The 24,018-nt window shown below is 37.7% G+C and overlaps 3 protein-coding genes and 1 non-coding gene across 5 annotated transcripts; 3 read left to right on the forward strand and 1 right to left on the reverse strand.

Annotated features, from left to right (window-relative positions):
• Window positions 1–3,393: 3,393 nt before the first annotated feature.
• LOC120010831 (probable protein phosphatase 2C 10) lies at window positions 3,394–7,914 on the forward strand. Its single transcript, XM_038861714.1, has 6 exons — window positions 3,394–3,678; window positions 3,819–3,977; window positions 4,874–5,110; window positions 5,211–5,487; window positions 7,069–7,223; window positions 7,406–7,914. The coding sequence occupies exons 2-6, from the start codon at window positions 3,939–3,941 to the stop codon at window positions 7,544–7,546; spliced, it is 849 nt and encodes a 282-aa protein (XP_038717642.1). The 5' UTR covers window positions 3,394–3,678; window positions 3,819–3,938; the 3' UTR covers window positions 7,547–7,914.
• A 365-nt stretch (window positions 7,915–8,279) lies between these two features.
• Window positions 8,280–11,300, reverse strand: LOC120010830 (5'-adenylylsulfate reductase-like 4). The gene is made up of 4 exons (XM_038861712.1): window positions 10,879–11,300; window positions 9,895–10,082; window positions 9,684–9,808; window positions 8,280–8,942 (listed from the first exon to the last, which is right to left on the reverse strand). Exons 1-4 carry the CDS (start codon window positions 11,077–11,079, stop codon window positions 8,506–8,508), a joined length of 951 nt encoding a protein of 316 aa, XP_038717640.1. The 5' UTR covers window positions 11,080–11,300; the 3' UTR covers window positions 8,280–8,505.
• A 339-nt stretch (window positions 11,301–11,639) lies between these two features.
• Window positions 11,640–11,724, forward strand: TRNAM-CAU. Its single transcript is given in 2 exon segments — window positions 11,640–11,677; window positions 11,689–11,724. It is a non-coding gene; the product is annotated as a tRNA-Met (tRNA).
• A 5,745-nt stretch (window positions 11,725–17,469) lies between these two features.
• On the forward strand, window positions 17,470–23,315 carry LOC120010820 (probable pectin methyltransferase QUA2). Of its 2 annotated transcripts, XM_038861703.1 has the most exons (10): window positions 17,470–17,750; window positions 18,476–18,551; window positions 18,678–19,215; window positions 19,307–19,439; window positions 19,555–19,795; window positions 20,810–21,035; window positions 21,207–21,382; window positions 21,528–21,831; window positions 22,210–22,348; window positions 22,744–23,315. In XM_038861703.1, the coding sequence occupies exons 2-10, from the start codon at window positions 18,506–18,508 to the stop codon at window positions 22,894–22,896; spliced, it is 1,956 nt and encodes a 651-aa protein (XP_038717631.1). In that variant the 5' UTR covers window positions 17,470–17,750; window positions 18,476–18,505; the 3' UTR covers window positions 22,897–23,315. The 2 variants fall into 2 exon arrangements, with proteins under 2 accessions (XP_038717631.1, XP_038717630.1); XM_038861702.1 differs by having other exon boundaries at window positions 17,471–17,750; window positions 18,476–19,215.
• Window positions 23,316–24,018: the final 703 nt, after the last annotated feature.

Genomic DNA, 24,018 nt, shown 5'->3' on the forward strand with positions numbered 1-24,018 from the left:
GACTCTGAGTACACTGTAAGCCAGGTCTGCAGCCAAAGCTCCAACAACTGGGGCTACAATGAAGACCCAAGATTCTTATAAACAGCGGAAACTACATCAGGTCCTACGCTCCTTGCTGGGTTCATTGAAGCTCCGGTTATTGGCCTGCACAATTTGCAGAGAAGACTGAGCAGCTATAGAAAGTAAAGAAGATGGAGGAGCTATGGAGGTGGGTTCATTTACCCAGCAATCATGACGTTGAACAGCAACGTACCGCCTATGGCAATTCCGGCGAGGCCTTTGCTCTGTCATGTTGTTCAGAAAGCAATGAGAGTCCGTGAAGATTTTGTGCATCTAGATTGAATCAAAGCAAGTCTTGGAATTTCAAAGATCATACCGCTCTATGATCTGTAGCAACGCCAAGAATAATGAACATCAAAATGAAAGTGATTACGAATTCCCATGTGATAGCTTGAATCTGTATACTGGGTTGCGATCAGCCGAAGATCATCTTCATTGTTGAACAATACTCTGAGAGTAAGACTTGCAAGTGTTGCTCCCGACAACTGAGCTTATACATACATGGGAACCTATATAACTTTTGTTCTATGAGTTTATACAACTTTTTCTTTTTGCTTAGCGATAATTCCCCAACCTAGCGGACAACTGGCCAGCTCACTCGGGCCTCCAGCTCGATCCACGCTAACAATAGTTGAGACAGAGCCGAAGCCCGTGCAAAGAGAACCTCCCATAGGCCTTTGGCGCATACAAGGAAATAATGCCGAAACGGCTAGGCGTGGGAAGAAATAACATCAAATCTACTAGGCGTTGAAGTTGAACTTACAACCTTTACCATAGTTAAATTTACTATCCCAACCGAAACTTCTTTGTTTCGTACATGCTATATAAATAGATGTTACAAATAAGCATTGTTGAATTGATGATCATCACTCACATGTTTCCAACTTAACTTTCTTGCAGCAGCCAAGGCGAACGAAACTGCAGGGATTGAAACGAGCACCTGAGACATGTCCAAGTGTGTAAATTACTGTCATCAAAGCTAGACCCCAAATTTTCAGTGCATGGCCATGAAGAATATTGCTCCCACTAGAAATCGAACTGATCAAGACTTCTTGGGTATATACAGTTTAACCCAAAGAGATTCACCAATCAAAAAAACAGTATTGGCTTTGGAATTGGCATGTTAACACATACTAAGATGCATGCATGTGGGTGTATATGTAACCATGGTAGACATGAAGTGAAGTTCATGTTTCCTAATTCTATTCTAGACTTCTAGTGCCCTCCTAACCAGCAGGACTTGCATGTCTCTGGGGTTCAGTAAATAACAGTAGCTAGAAAAGAATATAACCACCGATTTATAACAAAATAATTTCAACAAATGAGAAATAAAGCCTTAGAATATTAATGAACCAAAGGTACTGAAAATAGGGCATAAATTAAAGCCTAGCTATCATCATCTTATATATAATTTTGGTTCATTTTTAGTTTCCTTTTTGATTTCTTTTTGTCAATGGACAGAAAAATCAAAAGGTACTGAATCTGAAATGTTTTTTTTTAAGAGCAAAAGCATCGGATTCGATTAAGGACCACTGCAATGTTAGTCAACAACAGTACTCCTTATTTTTTTATTTCAAAAGAGAGATAGATTAGGGACCAATATAATTAAATATAGATTGACAGAGACTGTGGAAATACATATGGTCATATTTTCTATATAAAAAAAAGTCTTTTCAGTAATCAAAGTTGAAAATCAAAAGCCATATATATATGCACCCACAATAAGAATATAAAGATAATCTAATCTATGATTCAGATGATGTGTGCCACTACCATTTATCATGCCAAGATATATATATATATATATATATATGCAGTTAAATTAAAACCCAGATGACTAAAAAGATTAATATCACATCAAAAGTGAGGAAATTAGGTGTATATATGTATTATGTATATACAGTAGTAACTAATAGTACATGCACAATTTTGGTCCTAAAAATTACATGCACATAGCAATCGGGGGATAGTGAGATGTGCTGGTCCATAACCATGGAAATTATGGAATGATAAATAATTAGGTTTGACAATCAAACCCAGGACCAAGTCCCTTAGAATTATTGTTAGATAGTTCATTAATTAGCAACCGTGTTTTTTTTGGTTGAACAAAATAATTCCAAGCTGCAAGTAAAATACTCCTCTGCCTTATGATGTTCATACTTCAAATGTAACGCTTGCTATAAGGTATTTATAAGATACTAAGTAACCAACCACTTCGGTGATAACTTAGTGGTGAATCTCTTTGAAGTCAAACTGTATGAGCCCAGGAAGTCCTACGTTCGATTCCAATTGGAGCGATATCCTTGTGGCCGCACGTTGGGTTTTTGCCCAAGTTTAGGCACAGATGGAAAATTTGTGTAAATGAAAAGTTTTTTTAGGAATTACTAGAATTTCAATCTATAGAGAAAGGATCTGACGACTCACGCTGGGATTTTGCCTAAATTTAAGTACATATGGTAAATTTGTGTAAATGAAAAGTTTGTTTAGGAATTACAAGAATTTCAATCTACAGAGAAAGGGTCTGACTGCTCAAGTTTAGAGGATGTCAACTGTCTAAAGGACAAATTTGGCTGAACTCGTATGAGGTAGTTATCAATTATTAAAAAAATAACCAACAATGTGGTGTCCTAGGGTATTTATTTTAGACATACATATATGGAATATGTAGTAATACAAAAATTCTCTTATGCCGACGTCCACAACTTAATAACTTGTGCACTTTACTTTTTAAGTGTTTTGAAAAGTGTAATGGCAAGTGGGACCCACTACTTTGGGTCCCACATGTTTCAAGAGATTGAGGTGCGTAAGTTAATATAACTTGCGGGTGTCCGCATAAGAGAATTCCTATACAGTAATATTTCTTATATGTAATAAATTATCACTTCTAAAAATACATGTTTCTTCTCTCTGACAAGTGAGTGAGTCGTTGGTTGAACGATAATCATGTTGTATGTAAAGGATTATCCATCCATTAGGACGTGCGTTCGAATCCTAACCTTCTTCAAACCCCGTTTCAAAAAAAAAAAAACAGTTCTTCTTTCTGGTTTTAACTTCTTAGTCAACCCAACATGATCTACTTGAAAAATGAGAAAAATGAAATGAAAGTAGACGATAAAAGGACTAGGCAGGGACGTTGGAGGAGAATAATATGGGTTTGGTTGGGTAGTAATAATTATTATATTGTTATGTGGGCGGGGAGGTTGATCGGAGCAGATAGGGTCGTGGCAACAGTGCAAAATAAAGAAACAGACAAAAAGAGGATAATAGCAAGAAGCAACAAAGTCAACAACAAAGAAGAGGTCTCCTTTTGCGGTAGACTTTTCTCTTTACAATACTCTCTCTCTCCCTGACTGCGAAGACTTCCCGAAACGGTTACCTATCATCACAGGCACGGAGGCACGCCCACATCAACTGATTGCCTTCAATCTTTTGATTTTCAATGATCAAAAGCCCTTTTGCTTGTCAAATTTCTCTTCTTTTGATTTTCAATATTCACCATTTGTTTGTTCAATTTCTTGTGCAAACCAATAAGGAGGAGAAGAAGGGGGAACAAGCGAAAAAAAACCCTACGCAGAATAAGACTGCAGAAGTTGACCAATTCAAGCACTTAGTTGGATCGTAAGAATGAATTATCTGATACCAACTATTGTTTTTGTCGGTCATTCTGAATTTGGGTTTCTTTGGGGCTTTAGGGGGTAAGGGTTTATATATGTTTTATTTCTTGTTTATATGATCGTTTTGGGGTTTTGATGCTGCAGATTGTGAATTTGGAGAAGTGGGTTTTGTTTGGAATTTGGATTGAAAGTTGATGCGAGAGGTGGATGGTGGGAATTTAATTTAGCTCGGTAGAGGTGTTGAAGAAATTTTTTTTCATTTTGATGGATTGGTTATGCTGTTTTAATTCTTCCTACTCTCAGGTACCTGCCCTTTTTCCCCACTTTGTTTCCTTCTTTATCAGTGGTGATCCTTTATTTTACTCGAATGTTTATTGGCATACAAGCTGGCTTGATCTTTGGGTTGATGAATTCATTTAATTATGGAGCTATTGTGGTATGAGTGTTGTGAAATCAGTCTCTGTCACTGCCTTTTACTTGGGTTTTGGATATTGGAAAATTTTACTTAAGAATTTATTTGCTTAAATTGCATTTCTTTTCTTGGTAATCAAAGGAATCAGTTCTGATGGTATTGCCATATAAATTTTGTTTCCTTAGGTAAGTGCTCTAGTTGGTGGACTCTATTGCTACATTGTCACCTAGCCTTTATTGTGCTACCATTTACCAATTACCAGGTCTCTGAATTTTACACCAACATTGATCATTGAACTGAAAACTGAAAACTGTTGGAAAAATCTATTTTGGGGAGATTGCATCTTTAGAACTTATTTGTAGCTCCCACCCATACTATAAGACCATATTGTTTTTACTTACTATAGAGAGGCTATGAAATGGAGACACACTTGTTGAACTTAGTTCATGTAGACTGTTCTCTCCATCCATCAGAATACGAAATCATATGGTTTTTATTTACTTTAGAGAGAGACTTGTTGCTGCGGAATGGAGACACACACACTTGTTGAACTTAGTTCAAGTTGACTATTTTCTGTAACCATCAGAATGCGAAATGGTTGCTTGTTTTGATGTCCCCCCCCCCCCCCCCGGGTAGTTATTGATGTTTGCTGCACTAGATTAACTTAAAATTTTCATTTTATGTAATCATTTTCTATTGGTATGGTCCAATATTGGTGCTTTTAGATTTTGGAGATAGTTACTGAGTTTCTATTTGTATCTCTATCTACAATACTTTTGCCATGTAGCTCGTAGGACGTTCATCATCAAACTCTGGTAAGGGAAAAGGCCATGAGGGGTTAATCAAGTATGGTTTCAGCTTAGTAAAGGGGAAAGCTAATCATCCAATGGAGGACTATCATGTTGCTAAGTTTATTCACATACAAGGGCATGAGTTGGGGTTATTTGCTATTTATGATGGTCATTTGGGAGATACTGTGCCTGCCTTCCTACAAAAGCATTTGTTTTCCAATATACTGAAGGAGGTAAGATGTTGCCTTAATTTCTAATGGCTAATTACTCATTGTGATCTTCTTATAAATAATTTGGAAGTGTTTCTTAAGCTCTCTCCTATTATCATTCTAGGAAAACTTTTGGGTTGACCCCAATAGAGCCATTGCAAAAGCTTATGAGAGGACAGACCAAGCAATTCTTTCACAGAGTGCTGATTTGGGGCGGGGCGGGTCTACTGCTGTTACTGCAATTTTGATAAATGGTCAAAGATTATGGGTAGCCAATGTTGGAGATTCACGTGCGGTTCTTTCAAGAGGTGGCCAGGCACTTCAAATGACCATAGACCATGAGCCCAACACAGAAAGAGGCAGCATCGAGAACAAAGGCGGCTTTGTCTCAAACATGCCAGGTATTTATAGCAGCCACTGCTTGTCATTCAATTACCCTATCATCACCCTCTTGGACCAAGCAGACAAACCAAATAAACAACTTGATTGGTTTGAAGATGGTAAACATTAGACTTTTCCGTATATTTTTTGTAGCTTTCCTTGGATATACCTAGACTCTGCATGTGAAGTGATGATACAAATCCAATCGTTTTCAACAGTAGTCCTTTGTTCTTACATAATATTAGAAGGTAGTTTGTTTGGCCTAAATTTCCCTTGGAAACTCTATTACAGCATATGTTGGATGGAGAGACATCATTACTTTTGCCTTCTTTTTTAAGATAACCATCTGGTACTGAGTTGATTGATTATGTAAAGTCATGTTTGGTTGTTGCTAGTAAGAAATATGTATGTGTCAGCATGCCAAACAACAACTTCTTCCTCAACAACCAACATTGCATAAATCTATGCAATTCCTATGATGGACTGACTGCTTCTTGTCAAAAGCTTTCAGCACTCTGAATGTTAAGATCTCAACTATAAAACATAGGCTTTTTCCCCTCGCAATTAGTAGTTCAATAAACTGTGTATCTTTCTTCAATGGAGTGTGATACGAACTCACCATGCCATGCCAGCATATGAAGTGGGCCCACAAGGACAGTAAACTTTGATTAAGGATAGTCAATATCAGCGTTGTCCAAGGTGCTGAGGCGCAAGGGTGGTGCCTCACGCTGCCCTCTGGTGCTGCTCTTCAACTAGGTGCTGACTTGCCATTCTTTGCTTTGATTTCCTTGGGCTAGGATAAGACCATTTTGTGTGTTCTAGACTAGACTAATTCGGCTCTTTGGAGTATTCCTGCTCCGATTAGCTTGGGCTGGGTTAGATTCATTTTGTGTTTTCTACTTTAGAGGTTGTTTTGAGTTTAGTCCTGTAAATTCAATCAATCATACTTATCCTTATTTTGGGCGTCTTGGTGCTTTTGTTTGAATTGGATCAGCTTCTTGTTGTATTCTTTACCGGATCCTCAACAATTATCCATTTGTTTTCCTATCAAAGTGCATTAGGTTTTCTCTTAATTGTTTTGCAATATTAATGCCCGGGAGGCCGGGACACAGGGCTCTTTTCACTATATGATTTGGGGATGACAAATATACGCAACCTTGATCCTGTATTATGAAGAAGCTATTTTACCATTACACCTTATTTGTAATGGAACAATATTACAATTGCCCCATAGTATCTATATCAGATTTGTGAGTTGATTTCATGTCTGCATTCATGAATTCAACAATGCGTAGTTTTTATTTTTACAAATGAACATCAATGCTGGTGAACTGTAGGGAATCAATATAATTTTTTGATTTTTTCTTTTAGTACCGAAATGTATCAAACTTGTGGTGAATGCAAGTGTGATGCATCTTTGTTTTGCATGTATCATTAGTTCCAACTTGGTATTCCAACATAGGAGCTATAATAGATAAGCAACAGCTTAAACTTTACATGGTGCATACATAGTTGGTACTGTTGATTTGATCATACAAGATTGACGGTTGCACTTACATTCACTATACATAATTATTCTATCTTGTGTATCTCTCTATTAGGTGATGTGCCTAGAGTTAATGGCCAGCTGGCAGTTTCTCGTGCTTTTGGGGACAAAAGCCTTAAGACTCATTTGCGATCCGATCCCGACATACAAAATGTTGACGTTGATAACAGCACAGAGCTCCTAATCCTTGCAAGTGATGGTCTTTGGAAGGTGAGGCATTTCACCCTTTAACTATTTTCAGCACTGATTGGATTATGCTTCTACAAGAATAGTCTAGCCAGTGGTCTGGGGTGGAGCAGCAACTTTTGGCCGTGGGCCCTTTTATCCGCCCCTGGCAACGCTTTTGTCGAACTCACTCCCCGGAGATAAATTTTTAAGTGCGATTAATGCAGGTGGTGGCTAACCAAGAAGCTGTCGACATTGCAAGAAAGATCAAAGACCCGCAGAAAGCTGCAAAGCAATTAATAGTCGAGGCTGTGAAAAGAGAGAGTAAAGATGATATATCCTGTATCGTCGTTAGATTTAGGGGATGAAACCTTCTTAAGCATTTCCGCTCTCCAGGTGCAGTAGATACCTAAATAAGAGTTTCTTTACACGAGATTCCAATTTCTGGATTAGACAGCCAACGAAGCAGATACCTGGTCGACGTAATCCCTGGAGTTCTGAAATATGGAATTTGCATAATGAAAACAAGAACTATAGATGGGTTACTTACTCCTACTCCTTTGTAAATTGATTTTATTGATTAGGTTGTGGTGCTTGATATTGTTTGATATCTTTGAAAAGTTGTCTTAGAGATCGTATGTATATTTTTCTTCCAATTTGCACAGAAGACCAGAGCATGTATCCATGACAAATGTGGGTTTGATTGTGTATTTATTTTTCAGTATGGTTCGATGCCAAGCCAAGAGCAGAAGTTTTGGAAAATAGGTTATGATCCAGGAGTGGGATCTCATAACCACTGGTTTTCCGGCAGACTTGAATAGGGCTCCAAATAAGATTAGCTCACACGTTAAGGAATCAATTTGAATCCAGGCTCTGGTCAGGATTTGAAACCTTTTATTGATGTTTGGTTCGTTACTGGACATGTCTGGAATAGTGTTTAGTAAGCACATTGATAAGGTTGTTGACTAGCATTTTGATGACCCCATTAGTGAACTCAATCATCACTCTCTTCCATCACCGAGAAGTCATGGGTTCGTTCGAGTATCTTGAAATCAATAATTTGAGTCCATTTATGTATCCACAAACTTCAGTCCAGTTATGTATCCGGGGCGAATAAATCTTTTGTATTCTCCAACATATGAACAAAAAGGAAATGAATCACTACAGTTCAGAACAAAGTAAACATTTCACTTTGCTACGTAGAATGGAATTTTGTGTTATACCTCCGATGATTCTGAAAGTAAAAACTACCTCGCAAAATAAAATATGCATCAAACCCATTCAGCATAACAGCTAAATAATTTGCTTCCCAATTCCAGAAAGGTGGTCAAGAACATTCACCTGCTGGACCAGACCTACCGGCGCTTGCATCCCCAATGGAGACTGTCGCAAGTGACTTTGACGCCCACACCCTAGCATTCATTGCTCTGTCCTGAAAATTCCTTCGCTTGCATTCATGTGCGTAATTCGACAATTGTTTTGCTCGATTCAGATAAGCCAGTGAATGCTCCAACAAGCTCCCCAATCTCTGAAATTGAATGCATCGCCTCCAAACAAATTGGGCAAATAACAGGAACCTAGGAGAGACTAGGTAAAGCAATCTAAGAAGCACAAAAGCGGTAGCCAACGCCAAATAGGTCTCCTGCCTAAGCAAATTCCCCGGAAATCTTGCCCAAAAGAATGGGCAGCTTTCGGGCTCAACATTATCATGCTTCTCCTGATTTGAAGCTTGTCCAATTTTATCGAGGGATATGGGCTCCAGACCTACATTTATGCACTAAATCCATTATGTAAATAAATTCTATAACATCATGCACACAGAGAACAACCCCTGTTATTTTTGCGAGAATGGCATGTGCTGATGTACCACTACCACCAATCAAAATTTTCTATATTCACAAATTCAGAGAAAGGGAAGAACACAGACTTACCCATCGCCCTCCCATATAAAGATGTGGGAAAACATTTGACATATTTGATGGACGTCATAGGTTCAAACAAACAGAGATGCCTCAATATAAAAAATTTACAACCCAACCCAATTGAGGGAATTAGGGGAAAAAAAATTACTTAACTCCAAATTTACTATTTCAATTTCAAATCCTTTGCCTATTTTATGCCTATCTTCCTTTTCCCTCTAACCATTAATCTCTTCCTCTTGTATATCCACCAGACACCCAGAAGAAATGGAATTGAAGCAGTGAAGAAGGAGAAATATAACAATATGAGACTAATGCAAATTGATAAATATTAACAAATTGCAAATACTATTATTCTTTCTTTTTTCCTCTCTACTCTTTCTTTCAAAAACTATTATCTATTCAAGGATAATGACTGAGAATATATCTTGTGTAAAGGAAACTTCCCAATCAACTATTAATCGCCTGTTTTTTAAACAAAGAAAAATCGAACCATTGACTATTACTCACATTTAGATAAGATGTAATGCTCTAAAAAATAAAAACGCGAAACCCAGAAGAATAGTTCCAATAAGAAATGACTTACCAGTAACATCACTGTAGAAAGCAATAAAAGAACCAAGAGTTCGGGAACCATGATAGCTCACACGCATTGTGGAGTTCAAAAGAAAAAGAGTAGGAAACCCATGAACTCCATACTTTGACAGTATGCTGCAAAAACCAATCAGCATCATTTGCAACCATCAACAAAATAACCACCACAGTACAAATCTACAGAGATAGGTTCATTTGCAAACCTTGGCCGGACAGCTGATTCTTCAATTGCAAAATGGGGAATTGATGGGTACAAAGATGAAAGGATAGACAAGCTTGGCCTAAAAGTCCTAGAAAAAGGACACCAAGAAGCATAGAACAGCAGAGCTATGTATTCATGTCTGTGCTTGTGGACCATATTTAGTGCCTTTTGCAGTGAAACTTCATCCCCCTTCAAAGCAGAAAAGACTTCAGTTAGAGACTTGATTATTGAAACAAACAGGAATAGAGTATAACTAGATATGAAGTCAATCTCCATAAATGTCAGAAGAGGTCATAACCATGATAAACTTAAAGGTCATCTAGGACATTACCACAATGACCGTCCCTGTCAGTTCTTAATTTCTTATCATATCTATCAACAACAAACAGTATTTCTAGTAGCAACTGGCAAAAGTAGCCAATCCTAAACAACTGTGGGCTAACTTAACTACTGGCTTTTCCTTGAGAAATATCATATATCAAAGAAGCACAATATTTATCCCTGAAAAGAAAACTACTACTGAAAAGTTACCTAAATTGTGCCCAATAGGTTTAACAGCTCAACCTCAAGCATAAGAACAAAAAAAGATGAAATCCAGCTATCCTGCAAAGGATTTTACGAGAACAGGATTTCTCCAAGATACATCACCCTAGGCAGCTTCTTTTAAACATTCGCAAATAGAGACTGAAGCAAACCCCAACTGAAGTTACAACTCCAGATATGATAAAAAAAATTCTAAATTCTATGACTTGTAAATAATAATGCTAACTTTTAGCAGTAGCTCTTGCCGGAGTAACTCTAGTTTGCTCCTTACACTAACCAAAACAACCACATGTTCCCAATTCTAATTCATAACATACAATATGAAACCAGATACAGGATTTCATGTAAATTTCATTTCCTACAAAACTTGCCGATGAAGGACTAATGGAAATATAAGAACTTTGATTAAAAAAGAAACAAAGAAGGAACCCAGTATGCGTACCTCAGTAACACCAATGAAATGGGCGAAATCAACACCACCGTTTAGGTAGCAGTATCCCTCTCGATGGCCCAAAATTGAATCCGTGAGCGACTCCACTAGGCAAACCGAAGCCCTAACCGGTTCCGACCCGGAGACACCGCGTGTTAACCTCCCCAAGACCACCAACATCAAGATACCAGCTTCCCAGACCCTAATCCCCATAGATGCCCAAAATCGAAAACCCACAAAAGAAAATCAAGATGAAAGTTGCAAGGACCATAGAAGAGAAAGAAGGGACCGGGCCCTGAACATTTTCGCGTCGAAGGAACTGTGATAATAAAATCGTCTCTAAGGATGGGTCTATTGGTTCTCGGTAGACGAGAAGGGTTACGCGGGGACGGGCACGAGCACAGGGAGGGGTGTGCCAATCCCAATTTGAAGGATTCACAACAGTGCACGTAGACACATGAAATCCAACCGAATAGGATCACACGTGCTCGATGTTGCAAGGATACTAGTCATTTCCAAATTGCACTATACTATTCGATTTCCGCAGAGACCGCGAAATAGTTATTTGGGACCTGGCGTGGTCGTAAGATAGTTACCAGTTAGGCTGACGGCCACTTTACTGGGCTTGGACCAGTTACCTGGCTTGGTCTTATTTGGGCTTTTACCAAAACATCCAGTCATTTGAACGAAAAGCCCACTAAGAGACACGATAAACACGATCCATGGACCATTAGTTTAGTCTTGATTGTTTTCTTAAACGATTAAACTACAAAGGGGTGGTGGCGCAGTTGGCTAGCGCGTAGGTCTCATAGCTTCTGAGTTATCCTGAGGTCGAGAGTTCGAGCCTCTCTCACCCCATTATTTTCATTTTTTTCCCTATTATTATTTTTTTAATTAAATTTGTGAAAGTTTATCCATATTATGGTGGACCCATGATATGAATAAATAAGAGGGACGTTTGGTGATGTGGAGGCCGAGGGGGCGGGGCTCACATGCAAACAACTTGATTACGGATTACTACATTACATACGTCTGCTTCTTATAAGTTATGTCATCAAAATCAAAATCAAAATCAAAATCATACAATTTACAACTCATCAGATACAAATGCACACTATATAGTGGCTTGCGTGGGTCCTTCTTGGTAACGTGGCATAGTGGCATAATTAATCATTAGTGGTTCTGGATGGGACTTCCACAACGTAGCTAGGTCTACTGAACTGGCGAGAGAATTGTAATTCAATGATAGTTGCACCCCATTTGGTGTTTGGATATACATTATCCCAAGTGTCTGTCTCACTCGTCTGCTCAATAATGGGTTTTGTGCTGTTCCCCTTTTTGATATTGGACCCCTGTCTTCCTTTCTTTGGTTTAGGTTACATTTTTCTCAATCTCGACCTAGGAGATAATTGCGTGACAGTGTCATAGTGGGCACTCCTCACTTGGAAGGAGTTCAATAGGCTATCAATTGATAATTAGTTTGTTTCATTAGTCCTCAACCACTTAACAGTGCTCATAAATAGTCTCATCCTTCCCAACCCACCAAAGAATAAAATCAAAGTACTTGGGAAAAAATAATTTATTCCTCTTATCAAATCCATGATTAGCAGCTAATCAATAAGCATATGGTGTGTATAGTAGAGTAAGTTATGGGTTGATGCTGACAACTACAAGGGGATTGAAACCCTACTTTTTCTCTAACTTTCTCACCCAAACTCTCTCTCATAAATAAGCCGTCATCTTGTCGAGGAGGAGGAGGAGGAGACGAGTACCACCTCTTTTTTTATCATCAAGTGAAAAATTTATGTGTGCGCAGATCTGATCACAACTCGAGTTTGGGTCCTTATTGAATATTCGAAGGACAAGTTTGTATATTGTCATTCTCCTCTGTTTCTAAGTTTTTCTTTTTTTTCTACTTGTTGTACATATATATTTGAAATAAATTTCTTACCTTAAAAAAGAGAGAGAGAGGCTGCTGGGTTAGTGTGGTACAGATAGATAAGTGAAGACCCAAAGAATCTCCTCGGGGGAGAGCATCAAATCAGCACAATTATAAACAAATGTGATTTTGCTACCAAAGTATTTGTCACCCAATTGTACGAACAGATCCCAATACATTTTTTTATTTTATGTTTTATTTTTCTATATGAATCCTATTTCTCCTCCTTTAAAAACGACATTTTTTTTTCTTTTTAAGATTAGTAGATAACTCAATTGTATGATCACTCTACTTTGCATTTCCAATTCTAGTGAACCTCTTTTGACACTTTTTTTTTGATTTATAAAACGTGGAATGTATATATATATATATATAATTGAACAACTAGTCCTTGGTCTACGACGATTTGGCAAGTTATAGTTGCCAATTTAGGCGATAATTACGTTGATGCAACACATATCAAAAGTGTTGGGTTAACCTAACTTCGACTGTCTAAGTAATTGATGTTTTATTAAGATAGTGACAAATTAACAAACCCACAAAGAAATTAAATCCCATGCATGTGCTTACTTTGATTAGCATAATGCTAGAGACAAAACAAAGAAGATCAGGATCCAATTTTAGGGTTGTAGTAAATGTAAACCACTTGGGTGATAATTCAAAGTGGTGAATTTTTTTAGGGTCAAACCCTATGGACTTGGAATGTCATGATTTCGATTTTCACTTGGGTGATAATTCAATTGTCAAGCGTTGGGCTTTTGCCCAACTTATCTTGTCGAGAAGAGGAAAAATTATGTGCGTGTAGACCTTAAAGCCCGAGTTTAGATGCATATCGAATGTCCAATAAAAAACTTGTATGATATCATTCTCAGTTATCAAAAAGAAGTTGTAGTAAATGTGGAATGATCTCAATAACCACACTTGCTTTGGGAAAATCATTAATTATATATATAACAATTTAACAAATCAATTACGCTCATATTATTTAATCACACATATCAAATTACAAACGGGGTAACCACTTAGGTGATGCTCTAGTGTTCAATCTCTACAAGGCCAAACCGTATATAACTTGGAAGGTCATCAGTTCTATTATCATTTAGAGCAATACCCTTATGGACACACGTAACGTTTTGTCCCAAGTTATACCCCGTTGTCAGGGGAAAAACTTTTATACCCCTGAGGACCCCAATTTAGAGTTATCCAAAACAAAGTACAAATGGGGCATCCACATAATAATAGAACAATAAATTTAAACAACACACTAGAAATAGTTGGGGTAAATGCCCCGCAATTGCAGTTTTTGTAAGCACATGCAAAACGAATTTCATATACGGGGCCAGCGGTGTGGTCAAGCTAGCTAGTGGCATTGCCTCACAATCTCTAGGCCTGCCAATGGGCCATGACATCGATTAATTTTTTGCGGTCTATAATGGCAATTACATAGTCTCCTTTGTGAGGTGGAGACAAGCATGAAAGACAAAGAGGAACCAATTGGACTGCGATGGCCACAATTTCACAAATGGAGTGAGATGAGACTTCTCTGTGAATAAAGAATGCCAACACGTCTATATCAAAATCACTGTTGACTTGGAAGCTTCCCTTCTCTTGTGTGTTAATAAAAGTCGTAGGCAGCAAACAAAAGCAATGAAAACTATTTGACTTGGATGGTTTTGGGTGTGTGGTGGATGGATGGGTGTAGTCAAATTCATCACACAATGTGCGATCCACGATCGGTGATGTCATGTGAATGGAGAGTTAGAATGGAATTAACAAATTTGGGAAAAGCGTTATGTTGTGGACAAAAGTTAGGAATTTTCACGGTGGGTTATCGATATAAATTTAATCAATTGATCAGTCGATTATTATCTGTTTTTTTTTTTAGTTTCTGAGTTATCGTTTGATTTTTTGGATTGATTCTTTAAAAAAATATCTAATTGTTTTTGAACGTACAATAACCGAACGATTGGTTCGGTTATAATCAATAATTTTGACTAATGCTAATAAAATTACACTCTGACTGAACACTCCAAAATGGAGTTCTAGTCTGTTCGACATGAGCTTTTTGGATATCTGATAGCGGGTACACTAACATCCCGCTAACCGGAGAAGCTGCACCAAATGGGGCCGCATTTGCTAGCTTAATGGTAGGATTAGATTGTGGTTCACCAGTATATTAATAAAGTAGGTGAAAATATATAGTTATAAAAAGAAATCCCAACCAAGTACAGGATAACAGGGAGGTGAAAATAATCTTGTATGTTACGAGTTATATGTAGGACCAAATCGGATCCCTTATGGTTCGTACTTTGCCTGTCCAAAAAATCCTTGTGAGTAACTTTTGTCGACCTCGGGTCCTCGGCACCCAAATGCCACCTCAGCAGTAGTAATGTTAAGAGTTAAGACCACATATCTCATATCGGTTAGGTAAATTTTAAGTGAATATATATGGGTAAAGTCCATCATTTATAATCTAATAAGACCCCGGAATAATGATAAAATCATGAGAATAATCCGATGTATTCATAGTAAACTGAACGCAGACGGGACAAATGGGACAATTGGAGTTCTACGTCAACTACATACCCTTTGTCGAAAATTTTTTACAAGAAAAAAATTAAAATAAAACGAAGAAGAAGAGGCGATTTGATCCTCTGTAACGCGTTCACTTTACAAACGGCCATGCAGACCAACCGCGATCACCGACAAAATGAAACGCGGCTCAGTGGGCCCCTATTATGACAAATTTGATTAATAATTTTATTATTATTCTTTAAATTGACTCTCGTTGCTGCATGTGACTGTTTATTATTACAAGGTCCAGTTCACATTTCTCTATCAGATTCTAAATTATTATTTTATTTATATCTCTGTCGGCTTCCCATTCTTTCGATCTCTTCGTGAAAATAAATAAAATTCCATTTGTTTGTTTTAAACAATTTAATTTTAAAAAACTTATATATATATATATATATAATATTTAATTGGAGAGTTGCAATGGTTGACGATCCAACATATTTTCCCTTTACCAATGAAATTCCACATTTCCACCATCACGCTTACGGGTAGGGGTGACAAAATTATGTCCGTTCCGGATGACCGAATTTGTTAAATCTGGATTAAATTAAGTTTACACATAAGTTATATGTCCAAAATATAGATCCAAAACACAAATCTTTTGTCCGGTTCAATTAAGTACGTTAGAAATCCAATACGGGTTATGGTCCGGACATGTAAATATTTCATAAACACATGATGTTGTCCGACCCGAAACCGAATTTTTGCCACCCCTATTTACAGGTCAACATCAAAAAATTACAAAGTTGAATTACTAAACTACCCTTAAAGCCTATCTTCTGTGAATGTGCAATAAAAGGAAGTGTGGCTCCATTTGTTATCTGATTCAGTTTCTGATCATGTGACCAAATTCATCCTTTCTCGTCCATATCTGCCAATAAGGTTGTAGGTCCCTACATATTGCATTCTCTATCTTTAATGCTTTGCACCCCTTTTTTATATTTATTGTCATTTGCTTTTCTCTATTCAGAAAGGAGGAAAAAGGATATGGTGAGTAAGTAGTGCCCGTTGAAGCAGGGAATGATTTAGGTCAGTCAATACATTCTGAAAATCTGTCTTAGGATGCGTTTGGGAGGGTTAAGTAGCGGCGCTTGGATTGGAAGGGAAGAGTTTAGTATGGTAGAATGAGGGGGTGAATTCCCACTCTACTATCCTCATTTGTCCATATTTGTTATCTTCTATCTAAGTAAGGGTGAGTAAGGGTTGTCCCCTTCCCATAATTAACTTCTCCTCGCTTAACTCTCCATCCCTTAACCCTATTTAACTCTTTATTTTCAATCCAAGCAAAGCCTAAGGTCACGTGGACGATCCAAAGGGTTGTTGTATGGGTACATGTGGAGTGACCATACGAGGGTTATGAGTAGATCCTTTGGGTATGGAACCACGATACGTGCGAAAATGGGTTATTAAAGCACAAAAACCCTAACGGGGAGAGATAAGGACTCTTTGAAACCATAATGTCTTTTTGAATACTATCGAGATTTAAGACCATGACTTGAGCGTCGGAGCCTCGTTCGTCGCTGGTCGGCCACCTAATTATCTGAATTCCTTTGATGCCGTTTCCAATGGAAAGTTTGTCTACATTGATATTAAATCTGATAAGTGCATTAGGGCATACATCCATATGGAGTTATGGAACTACAATCTCACGGATCCTAATATTTTTTTCGTCGCACTCTCGATTATGGAAAGTGAAGCATATTGTACACAATTTACTTGCACAAAAAGTGGCGAGGGTTCGGCAATTCCGGTCATCACGTCATCTCATCAACAAAAAAAAACAGTGCTGTTATGAATTCGGATTTCAATCTTGTCTCTTCCTCGCTCTCTCTTAGATCTACCATATCTCAATACAAAAAATGGATTCCTTAAACGATTGAAACCCCACCTCTCAATTAATTACAGGCTCTGCAAAGTGTAATTAATGAGGTTTTATCAATAGTCGGTAGATCTCTTCAATTAGTCTTCGATTTTGGGTAATTAATCAAATTCAGGGTTAATTTAATAATTAAAGAATTACAGTTAAGAGTCAAACTCTGTTCAGCTAAAGCGCGTGAATTACTACAAGTGGAGTGGCTGAATTACTATAAAGGGACAGTTCTTCACCCTCGTCACGGGCTCTCTCTGGACTCAATCCCACCCAAAGTTTTCATTTTTCGCTATACCCAAGTATCTGAGTTTGAGAGAGAGAGAGGGACGAGAGAAGTAATCGCAGCTCAAGAACACAACAAAATCGAATGTGTTTCGGTGGTGTCATTGTCGAACTATTCATGAATTTGAGCTGATTTTCGGTGACTTTTGGCTTGGTCTGTCAGTATTTCAATCTGCCAATTTGTCTACAATTCTAGGCTTCTAGCTCCTACAAAAGGTAACTTCTTCTTCTTTGTTTTGGCTTTCTATTCGTCTTGCTTGATTGGATTTGATCCGACTGTTAAACGATATGCGTTTAGTACTCGGTTAGGTTGATCTACATAATGGGTTTGTTGGGCTCAATTCTTCTTCTGGGTTTCGTTTAGTGTTACTGGTGTGAATTTTGGTTGAAATGAACTTGCTCTTTTGGTGATTTATAGATTTGGGAATTCAGTGGAATTGATTTGATTGTATTGCTGTCTAGAAATGCATTTGATTTACTTGCCTTCTATTTTAGACCTTAAATGAGGTGTCTTTTTTGATCCTTTTTTGGATTATAATCTTAGGATTACCATGAAGATTTCTAACTCCCATTAAAAAAAAAGATTTCTTCCTTTAGTAATTAAATTCTGCACCAGATTGTGGATCTAATTAACTAGGGAATATGTCTTGTTTTCTCGTTTATTATAGTAGTTTTCTCTCATATAACTCTTCCTTGATTCATTTTTGTGACGAACGTTATTGTATTTGCTTTTGAAACATTTCCAGCTTGCTATATTCTCTACAATTTTTAGCTTTGATTGAACAGAAAACTTAACCAGGATTCTGCTTAGAACTATATCTCTGGTTCCATTTTTTTACAAAATTCAATTGAGTAAAGGACTTTAATTGGCATGTCTATGCATAAGTTTTCTAATATATATATATATATATATATATATATTCTTTCTCATTTTTCTGCAGCGCTTCTTGAGGTTTTCCAAGGTATAGGAAATGTCCAGGCCTCTACATCGAGGTATATCGGGGATGCGGATATCGGGTAATAGTCAAGACCTATGGGACTCTCAAATGAAAACTAAAGCTGAAAGGGAAGATTTGGATAGAACATTTTCTTCTGATAACAATTACTTAGCCTTAAGGTTTCCTTTTCGGTTACTTCTTCCAGATAATTCTCCGTCAAAATATGGAGTTGGGGAGAATGGCTTTGCATCTGATTCCTTCAGCATTGGAACTCCTAGGAGTCGGCACAGATTAATGTTGCTCTCACTGAAGGTCAGTTTAGTGTTGATAATATTTCTTGCTCTTACTGGATCTTTTTGGTGGACAATCTCCATATCAACATCGTCGCAACGCCATCTTGTCCACGGGTATAGGCGGCTCCAGGAGCAATTGGTTTCAGATTTGTGGGATATTGGTGAGATCTCATTTGGTACTTCAAGGTTAAAAGAATTGGAGTTTTGTTCTCAAGAGTCAGAAAACTATGTGCCTTGCTTCAACATGTCGGAAAACCTTGCTTTAGGTTCTTCCGATGGTGACATGTTTGATCGTCAGTGTGGTCATGGTTCAAGGCAAAATTGTTTACTTCTTCCACCTGTAAATTATAGGATTCCTCTTAGGTGGCCAACTGGGAAGGATGTCATCTGGTCTAATAATGTTAAAATAACTGCCCAGGAGGTACTTTCCTCTGGTAGCTTGACGAAGAGGTATGTGGAAATTTATTTTGCGAGCCAAACTTTTGCATGAGCTTTAATTTTCCTGCTGACTGGTCATCCATTTCTCAATCATTTGGCGCAGGATGATGATGTTGGAGGATGATCAGATTTCCTTTCGTTCAGCCTCTCCCCTATTTGATGGTGTAGAAGATTACACACATCAAATTGCTAGAATGATGGGGCTGACAAATGATTCTCAGTTGATACAAGCTGGAGTAAGTCAATATATGATCCTTTTTCCCTGGAATCCAGACATTGAACAGAAGCATAGTTGCATTTTAACATGACTGATATTCATCTCTTCTTATGTTGGCCTCCTACATTTTTCAGGTTAGAACTATTTTGGATATAGGATGTGGTTATGGTAGCTTTGGAGCACACCTCTTTTCAAAACAGCTGTTAACCATGTGCATTGCAAACTATGAGGCTTCAGGCAGTCAAGTCCAACTAACTCTTGAAAGAGGTCTTCCCGCAATGATTGGTTCTTTTACTTCAAAGCAGTTGCCATATCCATCTCTCTCCTTTGATATGCTGCATTGCGCACGATGTGGCATTGACTGGGACAAAAAAGGTAACAGTTCTGAGACAGTGAAAAGAGATTCTTTCATGTAGGATTTTTGTAAATGAATGGGTGAACATTTCCCAATCTACTAGAATACTTGTACTTCTTTTTCGGTTTGCTGAATTGGATGCGTTCAAGGGGCATACGAATGATACGTTATGAGGAAATTAATTTCTAGAGGTTAATATGAATTATCTTTTGCTCATTTTGTGCTGGAAAGTTCCTTGTTATATTTGGTTCAGAATTTGGATTTGCGCTTAGATTTCTCACTTTCCTCCACCTTGGTTGGTGTATCTACAAAATTAGAGTATACGTTCTATCTTATTGACAGTAACAAATGCTTGAAGTTTATTTGGGGACAGGTCCATGATGTAGCTTTTTCTTCCTTCACCAACGTTAAAGTACTCTGGTTTTTGGATATGATGTCACATGTTCATGTTAACAACAGTCCATAGAACTTTTACCTCACTTAAATATTGTGAATTGATTTATAGCCTGAATAGTGAATAGTTGTTAATTTTTCTGGGACCTGAGAGATAATGATTTGTTGTTTATGATGGCTATACCAACATCAATGAACTATTTGGAAATATAGTGGATAGACATTCGTTCTGTTTAGCCAGGCTGAATAATGGCTTTATAATGCCTCGCTCACAGAATATTTGAAAAGCAGGAAAACCTTGTTCAACTTTGAATCCTTTATTTTTTGTACATTTTCTCTGAATTTGGCGATGATTTCAATGTAAGATGTTCGAATATTTTTTCTGGATCGGAGATGATTTACATTGCGTGACATGTTTTTGGATGTATGTTGTTGAAACCTTGGTTCGCATGAATATTTATTTACATAGGATCTTTCCCATTGTTAGCCAATGATTATAAACTACTCCTTGCAATGCATAAAGTACGGCTGTTTCAGTTATAGAGTTTATCATTGATTCTTTGCACCTTATAGCTAGAGAATTGTTGTTCCCCCCAGTAAAGATGCTATGGCTCACCGCATTTTCGTGGCCCGTGTTAGAGATGGTATTTTCTTAGTTGAAGTTGATAGAGTTTTGAAGCCTGGTGGATACTTTGTCTGGACCTCACCACTTACCAATACTCAGGGGTTTCTTCGCAACAAAGAAAATCAGAAAAGGTGGAACCTTGTTCAAAATTTTGCAGAAAATCTGTGCTGGGAGATGATGTCACAGCAAGATGAAACCGTTGTATGGAGAAAGACTAGCAAGAAGAGTTGTTATAGTTCGAGGTAAGGATGCCAGGGTGGCCATTTTATACTTGTTCAACATAAAATAGCTTTGTATATTGACTACTTGATTCTAATTATCTTAGAGGAATAAAGATGTGTGAACATGCATGTTTTAATGCTTACATGAATTAATTGATCATGATTTATGCCATAAATTGATTGTCTTTTTAGGAAGCCAGGTTCAAGTCCCTCTATCTGTGGTAAAGGTCAGGAAGTTGAATCTCCATATTATCGACCACTTGAAGCTTGTATAGCTGGAACTCGAAGCCGTAGATGGATTCCTCTTCAAGCGAAGTCAACCTGGCCTTCAAGGTCTAACTTGAATAAGAGTGAACTTGCAATTTATGGTAATTTTTTTCTTTTTCCTTTTTTCACCCCCTTTCTTTCACCTGGTTGGGTTAATTGAATGCAACTTCATTCTATTGGAGCTACGGATTAGAGTTTTGTGTACTCAATGCTTTGTTTCATCCCAAGGTTTTTATGTTTTGCCAGGTCTGCCTTCAGAAGAATTTGCTGCGGATGCAGAAAACTGGAAAAGAGCTGTTGCAAATTATTGGTCTCTTCTGTCACCACTAATATTCTCAGATCACCCAAAAAGGCCTGGTGATGAGGATCCCTCACCTCCTTATAACATGGTCCGAAATGTGCTAGACATGAATGCAAATTTTGGTGGTTTCAACAATGCATTATTGGAAAGTGGGAAGTCTGTGTGGGTTATGAATGTGGTTCCAACTACCGGACCCAACTACCTTCCCTTGATCCTTGACAGAGGCTTTGTTGGTGTATTGCATGACTGGTAATTTGATCACCTCACATAACTTGTTTAGTTATTTAGCATGTCCTTTTCCTATGTTTCCGATTTCTGCATTGATAGTGCAGTTTGCACTAGTTCTACAATTCGATATTCCTTTATATTAGAATAGTACGTGGATATATGGTTAAAATCCTGGGAATTCACAGAGAATCAGAAGTGTTAATGTTGGCCCATGAATGAATGATGGAATAGATCTCCTTTTAGTTTGTTTGATGAAGTTGAGGTTTTATGGTATTTGATTTGTTTGAGGATATGAGATATTTCTCTTTATCCTTTGCTTTAACTCACTACTAATGTTAAAAACTCCAGCTTTTGTCATAGTTGCATTCTTTGTTAATTGCACAGATATGTTCTTGCCAGGTGTGAAGCTTTTCCGACATACCCTAGAACATATGATATGGTGCATGCAGCAGGGCTTCTCTCTCTTGAAGCTGAACAGAAACACAGGTGTACCATGCTTGATATATTCACAGAAATTGACCGATTACTTCGTCCAGAGGTACGAAAATCACCTGTGCTTCTCCCATAATATGTATGGAACTCATACTTCCTAGATGGAGTTACTTGAAGGTTTTAGATATCCCCATGATAAATGAACACGTTAGGTTTTTTAAGATATTTGAACAATAGCTGCAAATATGAATATGTTCATTTTGGTTTCGTTAGATGCAACTGTGAAAAAAGTGGCAACCTTACCTCGAGGGCAACGAAGATTGCTAAAAGTTTAAGTGGATGTCCTAATTCTTGTGGAATTCATAGTTGTGATTTTTCTGAATGTTTGCTGGGATTTAACATTTCATGTCTACAGGAAATAGACATGATAGACACTCAATGATTTCCATGTTGCTTTCCTTTCTGTTGCATGGTTACATAATATGCTGGTGATTGGTGCAGGGTTGGGTAATAATCCGCGACACAACTCCTCTGGTTGAATCAGCTAGAGCTCTCACAACACGGCTGAGGTGGGATGCACGAGTTATAGAACTTGATAGTGATGAAAGACTGCTCATCTGCCAGAAACCTATCTTTAAGAGACAAGCCAGCTAATCGAGTTGAAGATGGAGCCAAAGAAATTAATTCATAGTATTCATATTTATTTCAGGTGGATTTTAAATAAAACTCCACCATAGCAAAGAGGATAGAAATTTTGAACAACAGAAAGAAGGTGCCTGAAAACACTGGAGAAGAAACAGATGAATCTGGGTGAAATCAACCACAATTCCTATGGAGGCCTAAGGTGTACATAGGGACATGTAATTACTCAATTAAAGTTCTGAGCAAAGGAGAAGAAGTATAGGTTTAAATTGTATTTTCTCTGCAATGTTTTTATAGCTATACAACCACATGATTAAGATTGTGAAGATTATTGCAAAATAAGGTGATCTTTTGCTTCAGCATACAGAGAAGCTTGGCAGTGTAATTTATATGAAGCAGCTTTTTATTCTATTTTACTGCTTTCATGCTTATCCAGGTTGTTTATCATAGATGGGGTGATCTCTTCGTGTGTCGAAAGGCAGAGCTTTTAAATTTACTTTTCAGGGGCTGAAACCTGCATTGAATGTGATGCAATTGATGATATACCTGATACTTTTTTTTTTCCTTGTGATGTGAACGTATCGAGTTGTCCACGGGACAATCAATTGGTAAATTTGCAACCCTGATGGAGTAGTTGAGATCTACGCCGAGGCCCAGTGCGAGAAGCTCACAACCCTCATAGACTAGTTGAGGTCCAAGCCAAAGCTTAATGTGAGAAGATAATGTGGGGTGACAGTCGCATATGTTGGGTTAAACAAGGGTTCATGTCGGAAATTACAATAATGAAAATACTCATGAAACTTGAACTTACAACTTTCTGATTGTGTTAAGAGTTACAGCAATCAAGTTCTCTGTTTGTACTAAGAGTTACGTCAAGTTGACCGTGTCAACAAACGAGCTGCATGAACATGATACACTGTGCAGCGTATTGAATGCAGATGAGTTTAATGGTGATATAGAGTCAGTCCAACAACCTTCTGGCCTTCAACAATTGTACTCTGATAAAATCATGGGCCTAGCTAGAAGTGATGGGACAGTATACTCTGATATAGCCACCAAAAATGTGCTTAATTTAGTACACAGAACATTAACTGCACTTGAAATCAGGCGTATGCCAAACGGGCAATTTCCCTA

Source organism: Tripterygium wilfordii, chromosome 12 (genome assembly GCF_013401445.1).
Source record: "Tripterygium wilfordii isolate XIE 37 chromosome 12, ASM1340144v1, whole genome shotgun sequence".
Taxonomy (NCBI): domain Eukaryota; kingdom Viridiplantae; phylum Streptophyta; class Magnoliopsida; order Celastrales; family Celastraceae; genus Tripterygium; species Tripterygium wilfordii.

Coding starts and splice junctions, on each gene's coding strand:
- LOC120010830 (XM_038861712.1), bottom strand. CDS start 11,079: ATGGGGATTAGGGTCTGGGAAGCTGGTATCTTGATGTTGGTGGTCTTG. Junction 9,809..9,894: donor GAATCAGCTGTCCGGCCAAG/GTTTGCAAATGA, acceptor TGGTTTTTGCAG/CATACTGTCAAAGTATGGAG. Junction 8,943..9,683: donor TTTCTACAGTGATGTTACTG/GTAAGTCATTTC, acceptor GCATAAATGTAG/GTCTGGAGCCCATATCCCTC.
- LOC120010820 (XM_038861702.1), top strand. CDS start 18,506: ATGTCCAGGCCTCTACATCGAGGTATATCGGGGATGCGGATATCGGGT. Junction 19,440..19,554: donor CTCAGTTGATACAAGCTGGA/GTAAGTCAATAT, acceptor TACATTTTTCAG/GTTAGAACTATTTTGGATAT. Junction 21,383..21,527: donor GAGTGAACTTGCAATTTATG/GTAATTTTTTTC, acceptor ATGTTTTGCCAG/GTCTGCCTTCAGAAGAATTT.
- LOC120010831 (XM_038861714.1), top strand. CDS start 3,939: ATGGATTGGTTATGCTGTTTTAATTCTTCCTACTCTCAG. Junction 3,978..4,873: donor TTAATTCTTCCTACTCTCAG/GTACCTGCCCTT, acceptor TTTGCCATGTAG/CTCGTAGGACGTTCATCATC. Junction 5,488..7,068: donor CTTTGTCTCAAACATGCCAG/GTATTTATAGCA, acceptor TCTCTCTATTAG/GTGATGTGCCTAGAGTTAAT.